This window comes from Accipiter gentilis, chromosome 29, assembly GCF_929443795.1.
Source record: "Accipiter gentilis chromosome 29, bAccGen1.1, whole genome shotgun sequence".
In the NCBI taxonomy this organism is placed as follows: Eukaryota; Metazoa; Chordata; class Aves; order Accipitriformes; family Accipitridae; genus Astur; species Astur gentilis.
The window spans coordinates 4,895,799-4,911,018 of record NC_064908.1 but is presented as its reverse complement, the minus strand read 5'-3'; the positions used below and the strand labels follow the sequence as shown (position 1 = coordinate 4,911,018).

Genomic DNA, 15,220 nt, shown 5'->3' with positions numbered 1-15,220 from the left:
TAATTCCCTACTTTTATTTGCAGTTATCCACCTACATGAAAGAGGCTGGGTTTTTGCTGACACTTTCTTGCTGGGGAATTGAATGCTGCCTGAATCATCCATCCAGGGCCATTTGTTCATAAAAGTAAGGAATTGCTGTTTGAATCTTTTTATTGCTGCTAACGTGACACAGGCAGCGGTGATGGATTTGGAGAGCCTTTGCACAGGCAGGGGATGTCCATGCTGGGAAATTACACAAATGTGGGTGCTCGTGCACCCTCCTGGGAGGTGCAAACACTGCCTGAGTCTCCCTGGGTTCAGCCTCCTGGAGGAGAGGCTGTCGGGGCTGTGCACTGTGCCTCTGGCACTGGCAGGGGGAAATCTTGGCCTCTCCCAAGCTTTAACCCCAACAGCTTTGCTGATGAGGGGCAGCTTTTCCCCATGGTACCAGGGTCCATGCACCCCAGAGAGGAGCTGGGGTGGGATTTGGACCCCCAAGCCCTATGAGTGTGATGGCACAGGGGGAAGGGGGGGAGTTTTTTAATCTTAATCTTGTTGTTTCCAGAACTGCTGGCGTGGCTGGACAAGGAGATGTTTTTCCTTTGGCAGAGACAAATAGACAGAGCCAGACCCTCCGGCAACCCGGCTGCTGCTTCTGCACTCAGATGTGATAAACCTGTCCCAGGAGAAACCCCAGAAAGCAGTGTCCCAGCCTAAAGGGGATCAGCCCCAGGGCAGGATGAGTGCTGTACGGCATGGCACCGGGCCAGGACCCCGTCTCAAACCTCACAGCCTCATGCCCCGTGCCTGTCCCTGTGTTTTGGTGCAGGATCTCGGTCTGCGCCCTGCAGCTGCAGCCGCTGCGGGGCAAGGACCAAAGAACGGCCCCTTGCTGAGATCTCCCTCCTCGTCCCTGCGGATGTCTCCAAATTAGGGATGTTATTAACTACAAGCTGCTTTTCCCCTGACTGCTGCTTGCACAAATGATAACTGATTTAAAATGAATTGAGCCAATTACTGCAGTTTTCCTAAAACAGATGATGGCAATACTTGGGTAAGGAGGAGCAATCCCAGCTGCAGTGGGGATAAGAGTTAGACACTGAAATGCCCTTTGGGCCTGAATTTCCAACTGTCACGGTTTGCTGGCGAAGTCTGGCTGCTTTCCTCAATTGCATGTGAATTTAGGTGGTAGCAGCGGGGGGTTGCTGAGCAACTTCAGGCCAACAGCAGAGAAGGTGATGGTACCTGCTCTGTGTGCAATTATCTGTTATGAATGAGTGATGCTGGAATGATTCTTCCTGATTGCAAGCAGTGCCTGAAAATATCAATGTATTTATGGAAAAGTGGAAAGAACTCCTGAGTGATTTTTTTCAAGGGTGGGACTTTGGGGATCTCCCAGCTCACCTTGGGGCTGGTGCACATGAGTATTTCCTGTATGGGAAAGGTTTGGGTTGTCCAAGGGTCCTAAAAGGTAGCTCCTGCCCCAGGTTATTTAACCAAATAGTTATTTCATAGATATGCCAAGAGGTCTGCCGTGCCCAGATCTGATCTGCATATGAAGTTCATCAAATTTTAAAGAACAATAATTGTCACTGGATGTCTTGTCCTTGTAATATGAGGAGCTTTAGTGAAAAGAAAACATAATGAAGATGGATTAAAGCTTAACTGTGTGAAAATGAGTTAAGGAATTTTGAAATCAGGTTCCCATTTGTCTGCCTTTCCAAATCATGGGAAATACTGATTTACTTGCACCAGCAGTAGCGACAGCACGCCATGGTCCCAGCAGAGAGGGTGAGGAGAGACATGTGCCACCGGCTCTCTGGGATGGGGACAGGCTGAATCCTGCATGGGTCCTCAGCCAGCTCAGTTTGCCACGAGGTCTGAGCCCTTGGTAGTTTTGGTTGGGGCATGCAAACGTCGCAGGCTGAGCTGAGGAAGAGGCCGGGCATGACTTCCTCATGCCAAGGATGGCGAGTGGCCGGTGCCCAGGCTCTGTCTCACTGAAGATGGTGGGACCGAGCTCCTGTGCCCATCGTGCTCCCTGGTTTGGCTGCAGCCCCCCAGGCCTGGGTTTCCCTCTGCCAGGAAATAGATGCCCCTGGACACCATAGTCGCCTTTGATGCAGCCCACACAAAAGCTTTTGGAATTGAGATTAGATGAGCTGTTGCAAAATCAATTAGTGATAAAACCCTGTGGGCAAAGCGCGCAATTGTATCATTTTATTATGTTGCCATCTGAGCAGTAAAAATACATAGATATACATGTATAAAACAATCTGAAACACTGGGTCAGAAATCTGGGCTCCTGCTGTTTCCCTCTTAATCTCTTATTAAGTGATATATCTTCTGATTGCTTTTGTCAGCTCTCTAAATTTAATAACTGAACTAACCATCTTCTCCTATTGTTCGCATATAAATAAGTGTTGGATCGATAAAGAACATCTTTAAAAGCCCCTGGATTTGAAAAATGAGGGGAGTACGGCTTGGTGGGCAGTTGCAAGAAAATTATGACTTCACACCTCCAAAGCACAGTGTTTAAAACAAGGACAGGTGGACAAAAAAGGAAAACCCCTTTGATGAGATGGGTTCTGCTACTGAAAGGTTGAATCAATGAAGGCTGGATGAGGTTTCAGCTTTTGGTTGCAGATTGTTTGGCTGTTGCACTCCTCCCCTATCCCTATGGTTTTGGAGAAACCAGTGATGCAACTTGGAGGCTTTAATTTTTTGCAGGGATTTGTTCAAGTAGAGGGGAGCATCATCATCAGCTGCTGCTGCGGGGCCACCTCGGATAGAGAGGGGCTGGAGGCAGAGGCAGTGGGGTTGCTCTCTTAGGATGGGTTTATCTTTTTATTCCCATCTGCAGCCTCCGCCCCAAATAAAGCAGCTCCTCCTTTGCACCGTGGAGGACTTCAATCTGTCTGATTTCAAGCTGCCTGCACTTTGAGAGCATCACCAGCCAGCTGTGCTCAGGTCACCACACGCACACAGCCGGTCCAGGCAAAATATCCACCTCAAGAAGGCTCCTTGCAGCGAGGTAGATGCACCAAGGAGGTAAAACTATTCTGCTGGAGAAAATACCCTCTACAAAGCATCCCCGGGGCTGCAAGGGCAGGCCGGGTGCTCGTGACCTCCGCCGGCTTTGCAAACGGCGCTCGCTCGTCCGCTGCGGTGTCGTGGGGGGGGTGACACATCTGGCGAGGCAGCTGGCTGCTGAGTGCAGGTGGGGTGGGCCAGAAGGCATCGCTGCCGGCATCTGCCGCTGCCCGGCCAGCACCAGCACCGCGGGGCTGGGGCGTTCTGCTCCATCTCTCTTGTGCCCATGGGAAATCGGCTGCAAAGCCTCAGCCTGCTCCGAGGAGCTCCCCGGCTCTCCAGAGCTCCCCGCTGGGGTCACGGGCTGCAGTTATCCCCCTCCAGGGTCTGCTACGGCGTTGTGAATTCTTCCAGCATTTCTGCACGGCAGCAAAAAGCAAACAGCCCTCAACTATAACTGCAGCATTTAAAAAAAAAGAAAAAAGTGTGGGGGAATACGCAGCCAGGCACCGTGTTCTCTTCAGGGTGTGTGGTTATGGAGGGTTGCGTTCCCGTAATATATTGCACTCAAAAGTCTAGGGGGTGAGATAAGCAATGCCGAGGAGGCTTCCTTCGCACGCGGCTTGTTCAATCACTCACTATAAAAAAGCCCCGATGCCTCCGCTCCTCTGCTTCTCCCTCTCTTCAAAGAACAAAAGGAAATGGGCTTGTTGCTTTGTAGGCGAAGGAAAGGAGGCTCCCGAGACCTGGGGAGAGCGGGCCATGAATTATTCAGCGTAGCTGTCGGTGCAGGAGTGGTGCCGAGACCTGTTCCTGCGGTGACCCCAGCATCGGGCCCTGGCCAGGAGCCCCAAATTCGGATGGATGCAGGCGCAGTCCTGCCGGGTGCAGAGGCAGGAGGGTGCCTGGAGAGCTGGGGCTGAGGGCAGTATCCTTCCCCCCCTCCCCAGCGTACGGCTGTGCTGGTGGTTTGGAGCAAAAGGTGGTTTCTGTTCCTGCATTCCCATCCCAGGGGCAAGCCTTGGGGTTCCCCCTGGTTTTTGTTACTTCGGACCAAAAAAGGAGGAAAAATGCCTGAGAGGGGACGTGTGTGTGTGCTGAACAGGGAGGGTGGCGGAGGGTGGCAGAGGGCGAGAGCCCCAGCAGCAAATGCACTCGGGATTGCGCTCCAGCCAGCTCGGTAACAAATTCACTGACACAGGGAACAATTTTTCCCTGACTCTGCCAATTCCTTAATGACGTTGACTCGAAGGGCCCCGCAGGGAGGGGAACTTGAACTCTGCAAAAAGCTCTCTGCTGAAGCTTTATTTAAGGCTACGTGGGGGATGCTTAAATATTAAAGGACCAAAAAATAACGGCTGGTGGTAGGCTGGGCGGCGAGGGCCATGGCACAAGCGTCGGCTGCACTGTGCACTGTCTGTGTCTCTTTTTGCCTCTAAACCCCTTTGATGCTCCAGATAACAGAGCTGTCACCTTGCTGGGGGTGGTCACTGCTCTCCCCTCTGTGATCGGGGCTGGTCTAACCCACAGATCCCCCTTCCCATGGCTTTCAGGACAGCTCCAGGCTTGTGTCTCCAACAGCAGCATTGCACTTTCTCGGCTGGACACCAGCATCTTGTCAACGCAGCGCAAGAAAAAGGACAAGGACTGAGCATCTGTATTTTTCTCTGTGCTGCTTCTGTTTATTTCTTATTTTTTAATCCCTACTTCTTGAGTGTAGAAGTCCTTGTGCTGACACGATATTATTTATAAAATATGTACAGGAAAGCGCTCAGGTACCTGTCCCACCCTCCAAGGTTGGCTGTGCGTGTCTGGCCAGCAGGAGCGAAGGTGAAAGACGGTTTCTCTGCCTTGGAGTCAGAAGGAGGAGGAGAATGGGAAGGGCTGAGAAAGATAGAGACTTCAAAGTATGTGAGCAAATATTTACAGGTTCCAAGACAAAAAAAATATATCTACAACGTTGTCTTGGGGATACAGGGAGTCAGGCTTGAAGCAAAGCCCGCTCACAGCTCCATCTGTTATATTGAATTATAAAGACTACGGGTATTGATTTCCATCGGCTGTGCCAGCACCGGGGTGCGCAGCTCTGGCGAGCCCCAGGCTCGGGTGCTGGCAAGGGGCAGCTGGGACCGCTCCAGCCATGGGTTCTTGCTTCTGGGGTTTTTGCAATGGTGCTTTCTCAGTATACTTAATTTTTGCAAATGAGGGCTGAATGCTTCTGCAACACTCCCTTGAGCGCCAGGGAAAGGGGATGCTAGCAGGGAGCGTGTTTCAGGGCAGAAGGGAGGAAAATATTCCAGTTTGGGGTTTCGCACTGGCTGCTGCCCTTTTAACGTGATCTGAACAAAGCAGGGGCTTTTGCTGGTGCTTGGGACAGGTCCCCAAAAGCTGACCAGCTCCTGGGAGCTGGGGAAGGGTCCTGGGCTCCCCTGCAAGGGGCTGTGTCAGTGTGGAAGAGCTCAGAGTGCTGTGTTTGCACCAGTGGGTGCAGGGGTGTCCCAGTGAGCGTGCCTGGGGCTGGGGGTCTGCACATGGGGGGGGAAACTACTGCAGTATGTGCACAGCGAATTGCTTGTGCAGGGGGAGGTGTCGGTGCACAAGGGAGTGACTGCGTGAAATGAGACTGTGGGTATGTGGGTGTCTGTCTTGGTCCCCGAGCTGGGCAGGTCACCCCAGTTCAAACTGTCCATGGTCTATGCAGGTGATACTTGGCTGGAGGAGACGGACGAGACCTCGGTCTTGCTCTGGGATACAGCAGAGGAGGCGTCTTCATCTCCAAAGGGGTTCTTTCCACAGCAGATTGTGGTGATCATGCAATTACGGAACTGAAGGGGGGAGAGAAATGGAAAACGATGGTATCGGGGGCCAGCAGGGATGTGTTGCGGGACCAAGAGCCCCCAACAGTCCCTGAGCTTGCTGCTCCCACCAGGCTGAGATTCACCCACTTCTGGGAAAGAGCAAGGTGCTTGCAGTGACCCCAGACATGCTGGTAAGCCAAGGGCAGAGGCTCACCCTGCATGACGTGGGGCATCTCACCTGTTTGTTCATGAGGACGTAGATGATGGGGTTGTAGAGGGAGGAACTCTTGGAGAAGAAGGCAGGCACTGACATGAGCGTGGCGGTGAAGTCCGCTCCCTTGTTGGTGAAGATCCAGAACGCCACCACGGCGTAGGGCGTCCAGGCCAGCATGAACCCCAGCACCATGAGGATCACCATCCGCGTCACCTCCTTCTCGGCCTTCTGGGTTGTGGCCGACTCCTGCTGCTGGGCAGCTGCCTGCGGGCAGGGCGGGTGGTGAGGGGCACCCCGCAGCTTTCCACCCCCAGACCATCTCCCCTCCCTTGCCTGAGCTGCCCACCCTGTCCCCGTTCATCCCCGTTCATCCCCTCCCAACGTTACCTCTCGGACTTTGCAAATGAGTCGCCCATAGGAGAAGAAAATGACCACGACCGGGATGATGAAGTGGATGACGAACATGTAGAGGACGTAGGACTCGTTGTGGTAGTCAGGGTTGTGGGTGTAGTAGTCGGGGCCGCAGGAACACTGCATCCCCTCCGGCATGTATCTGCCAGTGAGAAAGGTTAGGATCTTCACCAGGACCCTCCCTGGGGGAAACAGGAGGGGCTCAACCTAGGGACCGAATTCTCAAAGGACAGGGGATGCTCGAAGAGTGGCATGTGTGTTTTGGGCGAGCTCCTCCCTGGCTTCTCCTCTGCACCCCGTGCACCCGGCCTCGCTGGCTCTGCAGCGCGCGGCTCCTTCGGGGCCGGCACAAGCCGTGCCGACATATTGCACTTGGGCGCGTAGCATCGGTTTGTTGTGACACTCGCTCCCTCCCACGGGGAATGGGCTATTTATTTCCTTCCTACGTGGCTGAGCACTTGCCTGCCGGGAGCCACCTGCTCATCCTCTGCGGATGGAGGGATGCCGAGCAGGGATGAGAGCCGCCAGCTTGGTGGATCCAAGCTCTAGAGGGCTTTGTCCACGCTGCTACACGGGGGTGAAGGGATGCACAGCCTGTGTCTGGAGGGGGGCTGGCTCAAAGGAATGCAGCTCAGGTCTGCTTCGGAGCCAAGGACCGGCTGCCTGGGCAGGGATCCCAATTCAAGGCTAGACAGGGACCATCTGGCTGTGCCTCATCGCAGGTGGATGGTAAAGGGACTTTGCTGCCCCAAAGCCACCTCCTGCATGTGCCCAAAGGGCTGGTAGGGGCTTGCTATGACCCCACAGGGCAGCTCTGCAGTGGGGTGTCAGGAGGGACCGGAGCTGCAGCTTTAGAGAAATCACCTCCATCTCCTCAACCTCCTCCCTTATGCTCCAGGTGGCCTTTGGCTGCTGTGTCGGCTCCTGCCCAGGGATGCGGTGTGTGCAAGGGCCAGAGATGGGCTTCAGCTGCCTGGAGGCCACATTCACTGTAGCCTAGTGAGTAGCCTGTGGCTTGAGCAGCCAGCACGGCTTCTGTTTTCACCCCCGAATCCTGAGCCTTCACTCCCTCACCCCTCAGGCTCTGTCCCTTGCTCCACACAGAGGTGAGTTGCAGCGTGTGGCTGCAGCTGGCTGCACGGTGCTGGTCGGTGCTCAGGAGCAGTAAGGCTGGAGCAGGGAAAGGGACTGAGGGGCTGCTGCATCCGAGCGGGGCATTTGTTGCGCGGAGCTGAAATGTGCTGCGGTGTCAGGAGCAGGACAGATGGGCTCATGGGGAGAGTGGGGCAGGGGTGCTGGAAAAGGCGCTGCAGGGCTCCCAGAAGCAATGCTGGGGTGACAGCACATCAGCAAGGCCAGGTTTGCCTCCCCTGAGCAGCCTTGCCTGCTGGCCTGGTGGTCTAAATGCTCTTTATGGTCTGCAGAGAGAAATGGGCTCTTCACAGCATGGGTGAGACGAGCTGTGCCTGTTGAAGCCCCTCTTTCTCTGCAGAACGTAAAGGACTATTGCAGCTGGAGATGCTGAGCCTGTGGCTGCCTTTGGCTAGGGGACACCAAGCCATCGTGGGACTGACAGCTGAGGTCCCATTTCTGTCCTGACTCGCCCCATTGCCTCTCTCAGCTGGAGTTTCGTGTCCTTTCCCACTTGGAGGTGTTTGCACAGCAGCTGGTGCTGCTGCTGAGCATCCTTTGACTCACCTGGACCAGCCAAAGAGGGGTGGAGCGGCACAGGAAAAGGCCATTATCCAGGTAAAAGCGATGCCCATCATGGCATGGGTTGCGGAGAAGCGGAAATTTCCCATGGGTTTGCAGACGACGATGTAGCGCTCTATGGCCAAGACGACCAGGGACCACAGGGCAACTTGGCCTGTGGGATGGAGAGAAAGAGAGAGCGTACGGTGGTCGTAAGAGCTTCTCTGGGGTTGATCTCTTCCCTTCATGGTCTCACGGTTGCAGCGAAGAGCAGAGGGAACTGAGGAGTTGGATGAGGAAGGGTTAACCAGCATCCTACTTAATAACTGAGAATCTCCTGGCCATAACGTGCAAAAGGTCTGGGAGCGGAGCATCTGTGCCACAGCGGGATGCTAGTGATGAAGGGGAACCATCATGGGGATTTTAATAATCTAAAAATCAAGGGGGTGAATTCCACCTGGCCGCGAGGAAGCACAATTTCTGGTAAAGATACCAGATGTGTCCAAACCTGTTGATGCCTTTAAATGTGTATATCAGGAGTCTTCCACCAGTGCTAGATCAGGGGGAGGTGTACGGGGGAGGCTGTGTGGGTGGGCATGCGTGCACATGTATTTATAAGGGATAATTAAACTTCAGGGGATTGGGAGCGTTTAGTCGGTGCTGTAAGCCTGCTAATGCCCCCAGCTGTGATAATCTGCTGATAACTACACCCTGTGCTAGGATTCACTGGAGACCTGCTGCTCGCACAGTGACTACTTCCCATCAAACTTTCTTCCCTGTGAACAGGAACCTCTTTCTTCTTTACTAGATACAACCATTGGATGGGCAAATAATGCTGCCTGAAAGCCCACAGGCTCACTTGATCAGAAATGGTGCAGAACCATATGATCTTCTGACTGCAAGACCAAGCCTGTCCTTGGCTTGAATCATGACATTTAGCTTTGCTTTTGCCTTCCAAAATATAATTTTTTTTTTTTTTTTTTAAATCAGCTTCATTGCGGAAAATTGCCCCATTTAGGGGAAAAGAAGTGAAGTCCTCGCAGTGGTTACGGATCTCTGCAGCAAGGATTAGCAGTTGTCAGATCCATCACGAGGTGTTGTGTGGGCCTGGCTGGCTGCGTGGGCACGGGGTGCAAAATGAATTTTCCCTGTTTTGCATGGGGGCTTTCTGCAGGGCGAAGTGTTAGCGGCTCTCATCTCCCTGAGAAATGAAATAAGGAAGCTCCCAAGGGCACCCAAATTGGGTGCAACTGGGACAAGAGCTGAGCAATTGCTGCAAAGCCTGGGCCTGGTTTCCCTAGCTCTGTGCAACCCTGAATCCTCCTTCCCCTCCATGCTGCTGCTCTGCTCTTCTGGTTAAGGGCTGCTACATCTTCCTTTTGCCGCTAGATCAGCTGCGACCCCTCTCCTTGTCTTGAACTTTTCCTCTCCATGCCCGTACCCCTTTTGTGAGGTCCCTCTCCCGAGTGGTCTCTCCCAAAGGATGTCTCTTCTCTCCCTGAACCCTCCCAAATGTTTCACGCTTTCCCAGGAAAAGGCTTTTGGCAAAGATGACTGACATTGATTCAAGGACGTGGTGTGATCATCCCCAGCAGGTCTCTGCTAACTCTGCAACTTCAGTGCGAGACCCCCTGCATGCGCGCTGGGCAGCGTGACCAGATGACCCCAGGCTTGATCCTGCAAACAAGGATCCCTTCCTGGCATTCATTTCTTTGCAGCTGCCCTGCTAATTGTGCAATGGGTGCTTCTTGGCATCAAGATCAAACTTGCATAAATCTCTCTCTTTATCCCCATCTTTAAGCCGCAGGGAAGCAGCGCCTTGCATGGCGAGCTCTGCCCCATGCAACGAGCTGCGACACCGCAGCGGCGTGGGCGATGGCTTTCTGCATGGAAGGGATGCTGCAGGCATCGCAACCATTCCGATAGCATGATGAAGGGGTGGAACTGGGCTCCTAAAGCCCTGAAGAAGCAAGATCACTCACTGTCAGGCCTGGCCCTTAGACCCAAGCTCCCACCGTGCAGCCCTTACCTCCTAGCGTGGCGAAGAAGCCCTCCACGGCACAGCCGACAGGGCCGAAGACGAAGTAGCCATTCCAGGCAGTGTAGAAGGTGACCGTGAAGCCAAAACAGGCCATGAAGAGGTCAGCCACTGCCAAGTTGACCAAGATGTAGTTGAGCGGCTGCCGGAGCTTCTTGTGTTTGAAGGTGACCAGGAGGGTGAGGAGGTTGATGGGCAAACCGGTGGAGATGAGGAAGAAGATGTAGCAACACACGACGCGGTATTTCCAGGGCTCGGCTAGGTAGTACTGAGGGTACTCGAAGGGGCTTCGCACCACCCCTGTCTTGTTGGACATAGGCACGTAAAAATTGATACCTTCCGTCCCATTCATCCTGCCAATGTTATGGCAGCTGCTTTGCTTTTAAGTTTTTTTAAAAAAAATCAAATGCTCTGGTTTTGTAAATAATTTTGCTTCAACCCCAATTAAAAAAAAAAGGAAGCCCCACCCCCCAATGTTGAAAAATACCCAACTAAAAGATCCTCCCCCCTCAAAAAAAAAAGAATTAATTAATAAGAACAACAGTAAATTCCGAGGGGACGGGAGGTGGTGCGCTGCCCCTGCTCCGCCTCAAGGGCTGGCAGTGCCCGCGTGCCAGGGGAGGTTTTATACCCTTCGGCCTCCTCGAGGGAGCGCGGGGGGAGGCTGGATTAGGGGCTCGGCTAACTTTGTATGACAAGGGCAACGGGATTGAGAGGGGTTGATGGTTTAAGCACCCTCTAAGCAGCCAGTTGGCCCCAAAACCTGCATTAAAGCGTATTAATTGCCATTAAGTGTTTAATATTGTTTAAGGAGTTGGGGGGAGGAAGGGATGGGGTAGGGAGCACTTTGGAAGAGGGGCAAAGGTAGGAGGAGTGGTGGTGAGTTGGAGAGCGGCTGCTTTGGGCGATTGATGGGGAAATGGGTCCGTGCTCGGGTCCACAGGAGGTCTCAGCCTTTGGGGTGTCCCTGGGTGGCTGAAGGACTCCATGGGAGTGTTTGGGAATTGGGGAGTGCCCAGATCTGCCCCACTGACCTTCGGGACGTCACTAGGGGAAGACTGGACTGAGCTCTGCAGGTCTGAGCAGTTGGCTCAGCGCTGGCTGTTTGGCTGCTCTGTGCTTGGGTGCTTGGTTCAATACGGATACGTGTCCCCATCACAGAGCAAAACCTGCTAATGTGGCTCTGCTAATGTGGCCAAGGGTCATCTCTGTGCACAGAGCTGGGCAAAAGTAGGAGGGGAAACTGCTTCCCATCCCAAAGGCTGCAATCTTGGTAAACACAGCATTTTGGGGGCAGGTCTGTATTACGCCCTGAATCATGCACACTGGTTGTGCTAGAGTGCAAAAGACTGAATTTCCTCCTCTGCCTTTCCTCCTCTCTGGGCTAAAGGATGTATGTTATTCAGCTGATCCTCCAAGGTTTTCTGGCAGGGAGTACACCATCCAGCAGGGATGGATGTGGCACAATCAGCCCCGCGATTCCCTGTCTCCCAGGGAGCCGCTGGTGATCATTTCCCCCCTGAGCCTCTTCCCCATCTCAGCAAGTGGGACACCAATCTGGGTTGCATCTTTGCAAGGATTGGCGGGGTTTAGGGAGGGTCCTTAGCCACAGCTCTAAAACCAGCTTGACCAATTGCCACTACTTGCTGGAGAAGTAGGACCTGAGTGCCCCTGGGGAGGGAAGGTAAAGCCTCAGCAATGCTGATGTCCTGAATTCCCTCCAGAGACAGCGCAGAGACCAGCACCAGCCTATAGCCACACTGGGAGAGCAAGCAGGATGGAAAGAAGCTTCTCCCAGTCTCCTAGCACTCATTATGGGGTGTGGGATCCCCATCCCAGCGCACATGAGACTGTGAAACCCTTCTCAGCAGGGTTGGTGCCAGTCTGGAGCACCAATGCTCCATCTTATCCAAGCTCTTTCCCCATTTCTTCCTTCTGGGTCATGGGAGCTCCTTCTCCAGGAGACCTGCCTAAGGCGCCTTAGTGAAGCTCTTCCATTAATCTCTGACATCTGGTGGCGTTAATGGCCCTGATCTGTTAATGCGGTAATCTGTTAGCCTCTTTCTCACCACTGCCCTCTGCCAAGACAAGGTGGATGGAAAAAGTTAGTGCTGTCTTGCTGGATGAATGAGGTCTTCTGCAAGACTGGAGTGTCTCAAAGCTAGATGACAGGAGCGGAAGGCTAAAGGGTATGGGTGGGATGAATGATGTCCTAATTGCTGACCTGCTGATCTGTCTGCAGAGATCCAAGAGGAGCAGAACTAGGACATGGTGAGAGTAAGTGGGTCACATCAGCCTCGGGTGCCCTGTGACAAGGACTCCCCATGGGATGTCTGTGCCTCTCTGAAGCATCTCACTGCATGTCCTGTGTATCTACCAGTCATAAAATTCCCAGTCTAGGTCTTTCTTGGGGGGAAGAGTTTCTTGTGGAGAAGTCCCATGGCCTTACTTCTCATAAAGCTTGCCCTGGAGGTATTTCATGCCTCTCCTGGCCATAGTCAGGCTTCTGGATGTACAAAGATTGAGAACATTTTTGCAGAATTAGTTGAATATTAAAGGAGAACCCAGAAACACTAATACACATAAACAGATGTGCATCTCAACACCACTGTGTTCGTCCCAGCTTCCATGGAAGAAAGCAACTCTTTTCAGCTAAAAGATTTCACTATGATGGTCCACCTTCAAAAGACTTGGACCTTGCTGTCAGTGCTAGCAGCATCTGAAAGCTTTGGTGCTTCTCCAAGGTTTTGTATACAAACACGGTTATCTCATGGGAAAGTTAATTTTCATCTCCCAGAAAGTAATTTTCACCTCCCATCTCTGTGAGACTTTTGCCACATCTTTGTGGTGTTCCGACTTCTAAAGAGTACAGAGTTGTACAAACAAAGCACAGCTGTGGGGAGAAGAGGTGAAATAACAGTCTGGTTTGGGTGGTGGGGGAAACGATCAGCAGTATTTTTTCCAGAGTTTTTCTCCTGGATCAGTGGACTCTGTCCACTCTTTCAGCTAAGGTATGGTGCAGATTTGGCTTCATATGTGGTACCCAGAAACCTTTCGTACCAAGAACTGCCAACAACTGGACCGAGAGGACTTTCACCTGACCTTCAACCAGATCTGGACCAGGACCTTTCCCCTTTTTGGGAGCTGAATATGGAGCAGGTAAGCCCGCGTCACCTCTGTTGTGCTAACAGGGGGCTGTCCCCTCCCAGCTGTCCTCATGGACTCAGCTTTCTCCCTCTGTGAGCTGAGGCCACTGTTTCAGTCGACCTTGAGGCTGGTGGATTTAGAGCTCTCTGCAGGTCAGCGACAGCCGGAGTGATGCTGAAGGCCTCGCATAAACTCAGTGCAGGAAAATGACACCGGAGAGGATAGCTGGTGCCTCCACAACGTGTCCTGAATGCAACCTCAGTTCCCTCTTCGTCTCTGTCGCAGAAATGGAAAGTGATGCCTTTAATTTGGTGTCTCTTAGCAGGGGAACTTTATAGGCTCTCTCCCAGAGAGCTCTCAATTGTCTTCTGTGCTGACTCTACAACAAAGAAGGCGATAGCAAAATTCAGGCCCTGTTTAATGCAAGAGGAGAGGCTTGCTTTCTTTGTGTTTGTCCTTAGGAAAAAGAAGGGGTTTCTTCCTTCTTGCAGGCTTTTTTCTGCTTTGCTAAGCTCTTTGAGATGAGATTGTCTCTTATTCATTGTTTGTCAGCATATTGCGTGACGGAGCCCTGAGCTGCTCTGGGCTTTCATGTCCTGTGTAAAGCAAGAAATGATAATTATAATCAAATAACTAACTTGCACTGAGCTGATACGGTTGGTTCACTGGGCTTGAGCAACAGGCAGAGCAAACCACGTGGATGTGCTGGGGGAGGTGGGTTTCCCGGAGCAGTAGCAGCTGGGAGCCCTTTGGGGTGCCTCTCCCCATCCCTGTGCAAGGCACGTCATTGCTGCTTGGGCAAAGGCACAGGAGCGACTTGCCCAAGGGCACACAGGGAATGACTTGCAGAGTAAGGTGTAGAGAAACACAAAAGCAGTAGAAATCAGTCATGAAGCAAACATCTGTGCCTAAATTCTGGTGATGGACTAATGCACAGGACCTTAAACCTTGGCCACGAGCACCGATGCTGAATGCAAAACGGTGCTGACCTCACTTTTGTGCTTTTGGCTGGTTTTGTAACATGCTGCCCTGAATCACCCTTCTGGAGGGGCTTGTTCCTCCCTGGTGGACAGGAGAAGAGGGAGGAAGGTGCAAATATTACAGTGCCTCCCGGTACCCCCAGCTGCCCTGGGAAGACCTCGTTTCCCCATATCAGATAGCAGCCACGCGTGGCCGCTGCGCTGAGCCGCTTATGCCGGGCTTGTGAGCTGCCTCACCAGGAAACGGGTTAAAGAAAGATAAAGCTGGAGTGCTATAGAGACCATATGGAGGGGAAGAAAACCCTTTATCCTGTAATTGGATTCGTTCCCCGGCAGAGGTGAGGCTGAGTGGAGCTGACAGGTCGTGATGGGCGAGGTGCTGCCAGCTGCCCCATCCAAAGCAGGATGTGTGTGCACAAACTTGTAGATCAATCCATTAGAGTGGATCAAATAGATTTAAATGTGTGGCAGGGAGAAGGAGGACACAGATGTATTTACAATTTGGTTCGGTGGGCCCGTTCCTCCCCCAGCAGAGATTAACTCGGCCATGGCTGGCGGCTCCGAGGAGGCAGCCATGCCCTCTGCCGGCACCCACAATGCTGGGGCTGGCTGCCTGCCGCTCCTCTGGGCTTGCACGGTTGTGTCCATCCAGGACAAGGATCTGGTGGTGCAGGGGGAGATTCTTTGTACCATGTCCTTGCTTCTGTCCCCAAAAATGAGAGTGCGCAGAAGCCTGTCTCCTGCCTTGCTCGTAGCTCCCCAAGGGGCTGCACCCACAAGGTTTGGGCAGGAGGAACCCCACCTCCTGTTTTCCATGCAGGTTCCCCATCACAACTCCTCCTCCAGGCTCTCTCCACCAGCACAGCCTCGCACGGGGTGGATACACCAGAGCCAGAAGGCAGCTGAAAAGTGGGGAGAGCTTCACCAC

The 15,220-nt window shown here is 53.0% G+C and overlaps 1 protein-coding gene across 1 annotated transcript; it reads right to left on the bottom strand.

Annotated features, from left to right (window-relative positions):
* Positions 1 to 4,673: 4,673 nt before the first annotated feature.
* LOC126052329 (green-sensitive opsin) lies at positions 4,674 to 10,748 on the bottom strand. Its single transcript, XM_049832879.1, has 5 exons — positions 10,157 to 10,748; positions 8,134 to 8,302; positions 6,412 to 6,577; positions 6,049 to 6,288; positions 4,674 to 5,837 (listed from the first exon to the last, which is right to left on the bottom strand). Exons 1-5 carry the CDS (start codon positions 10,515 to 10,517, stop codon positions 5,706 to 5,708), a joined length of 1,068 nt encoding a protein of 355 aa, XP_049688836.1. The 5' UTR covers positions 10,518 to 10,748; the 3' UTR covers positions 4,674 to 5,705.
* Positions 10,749 to 15,220: the final 4,472 nt, after the last annotated feature.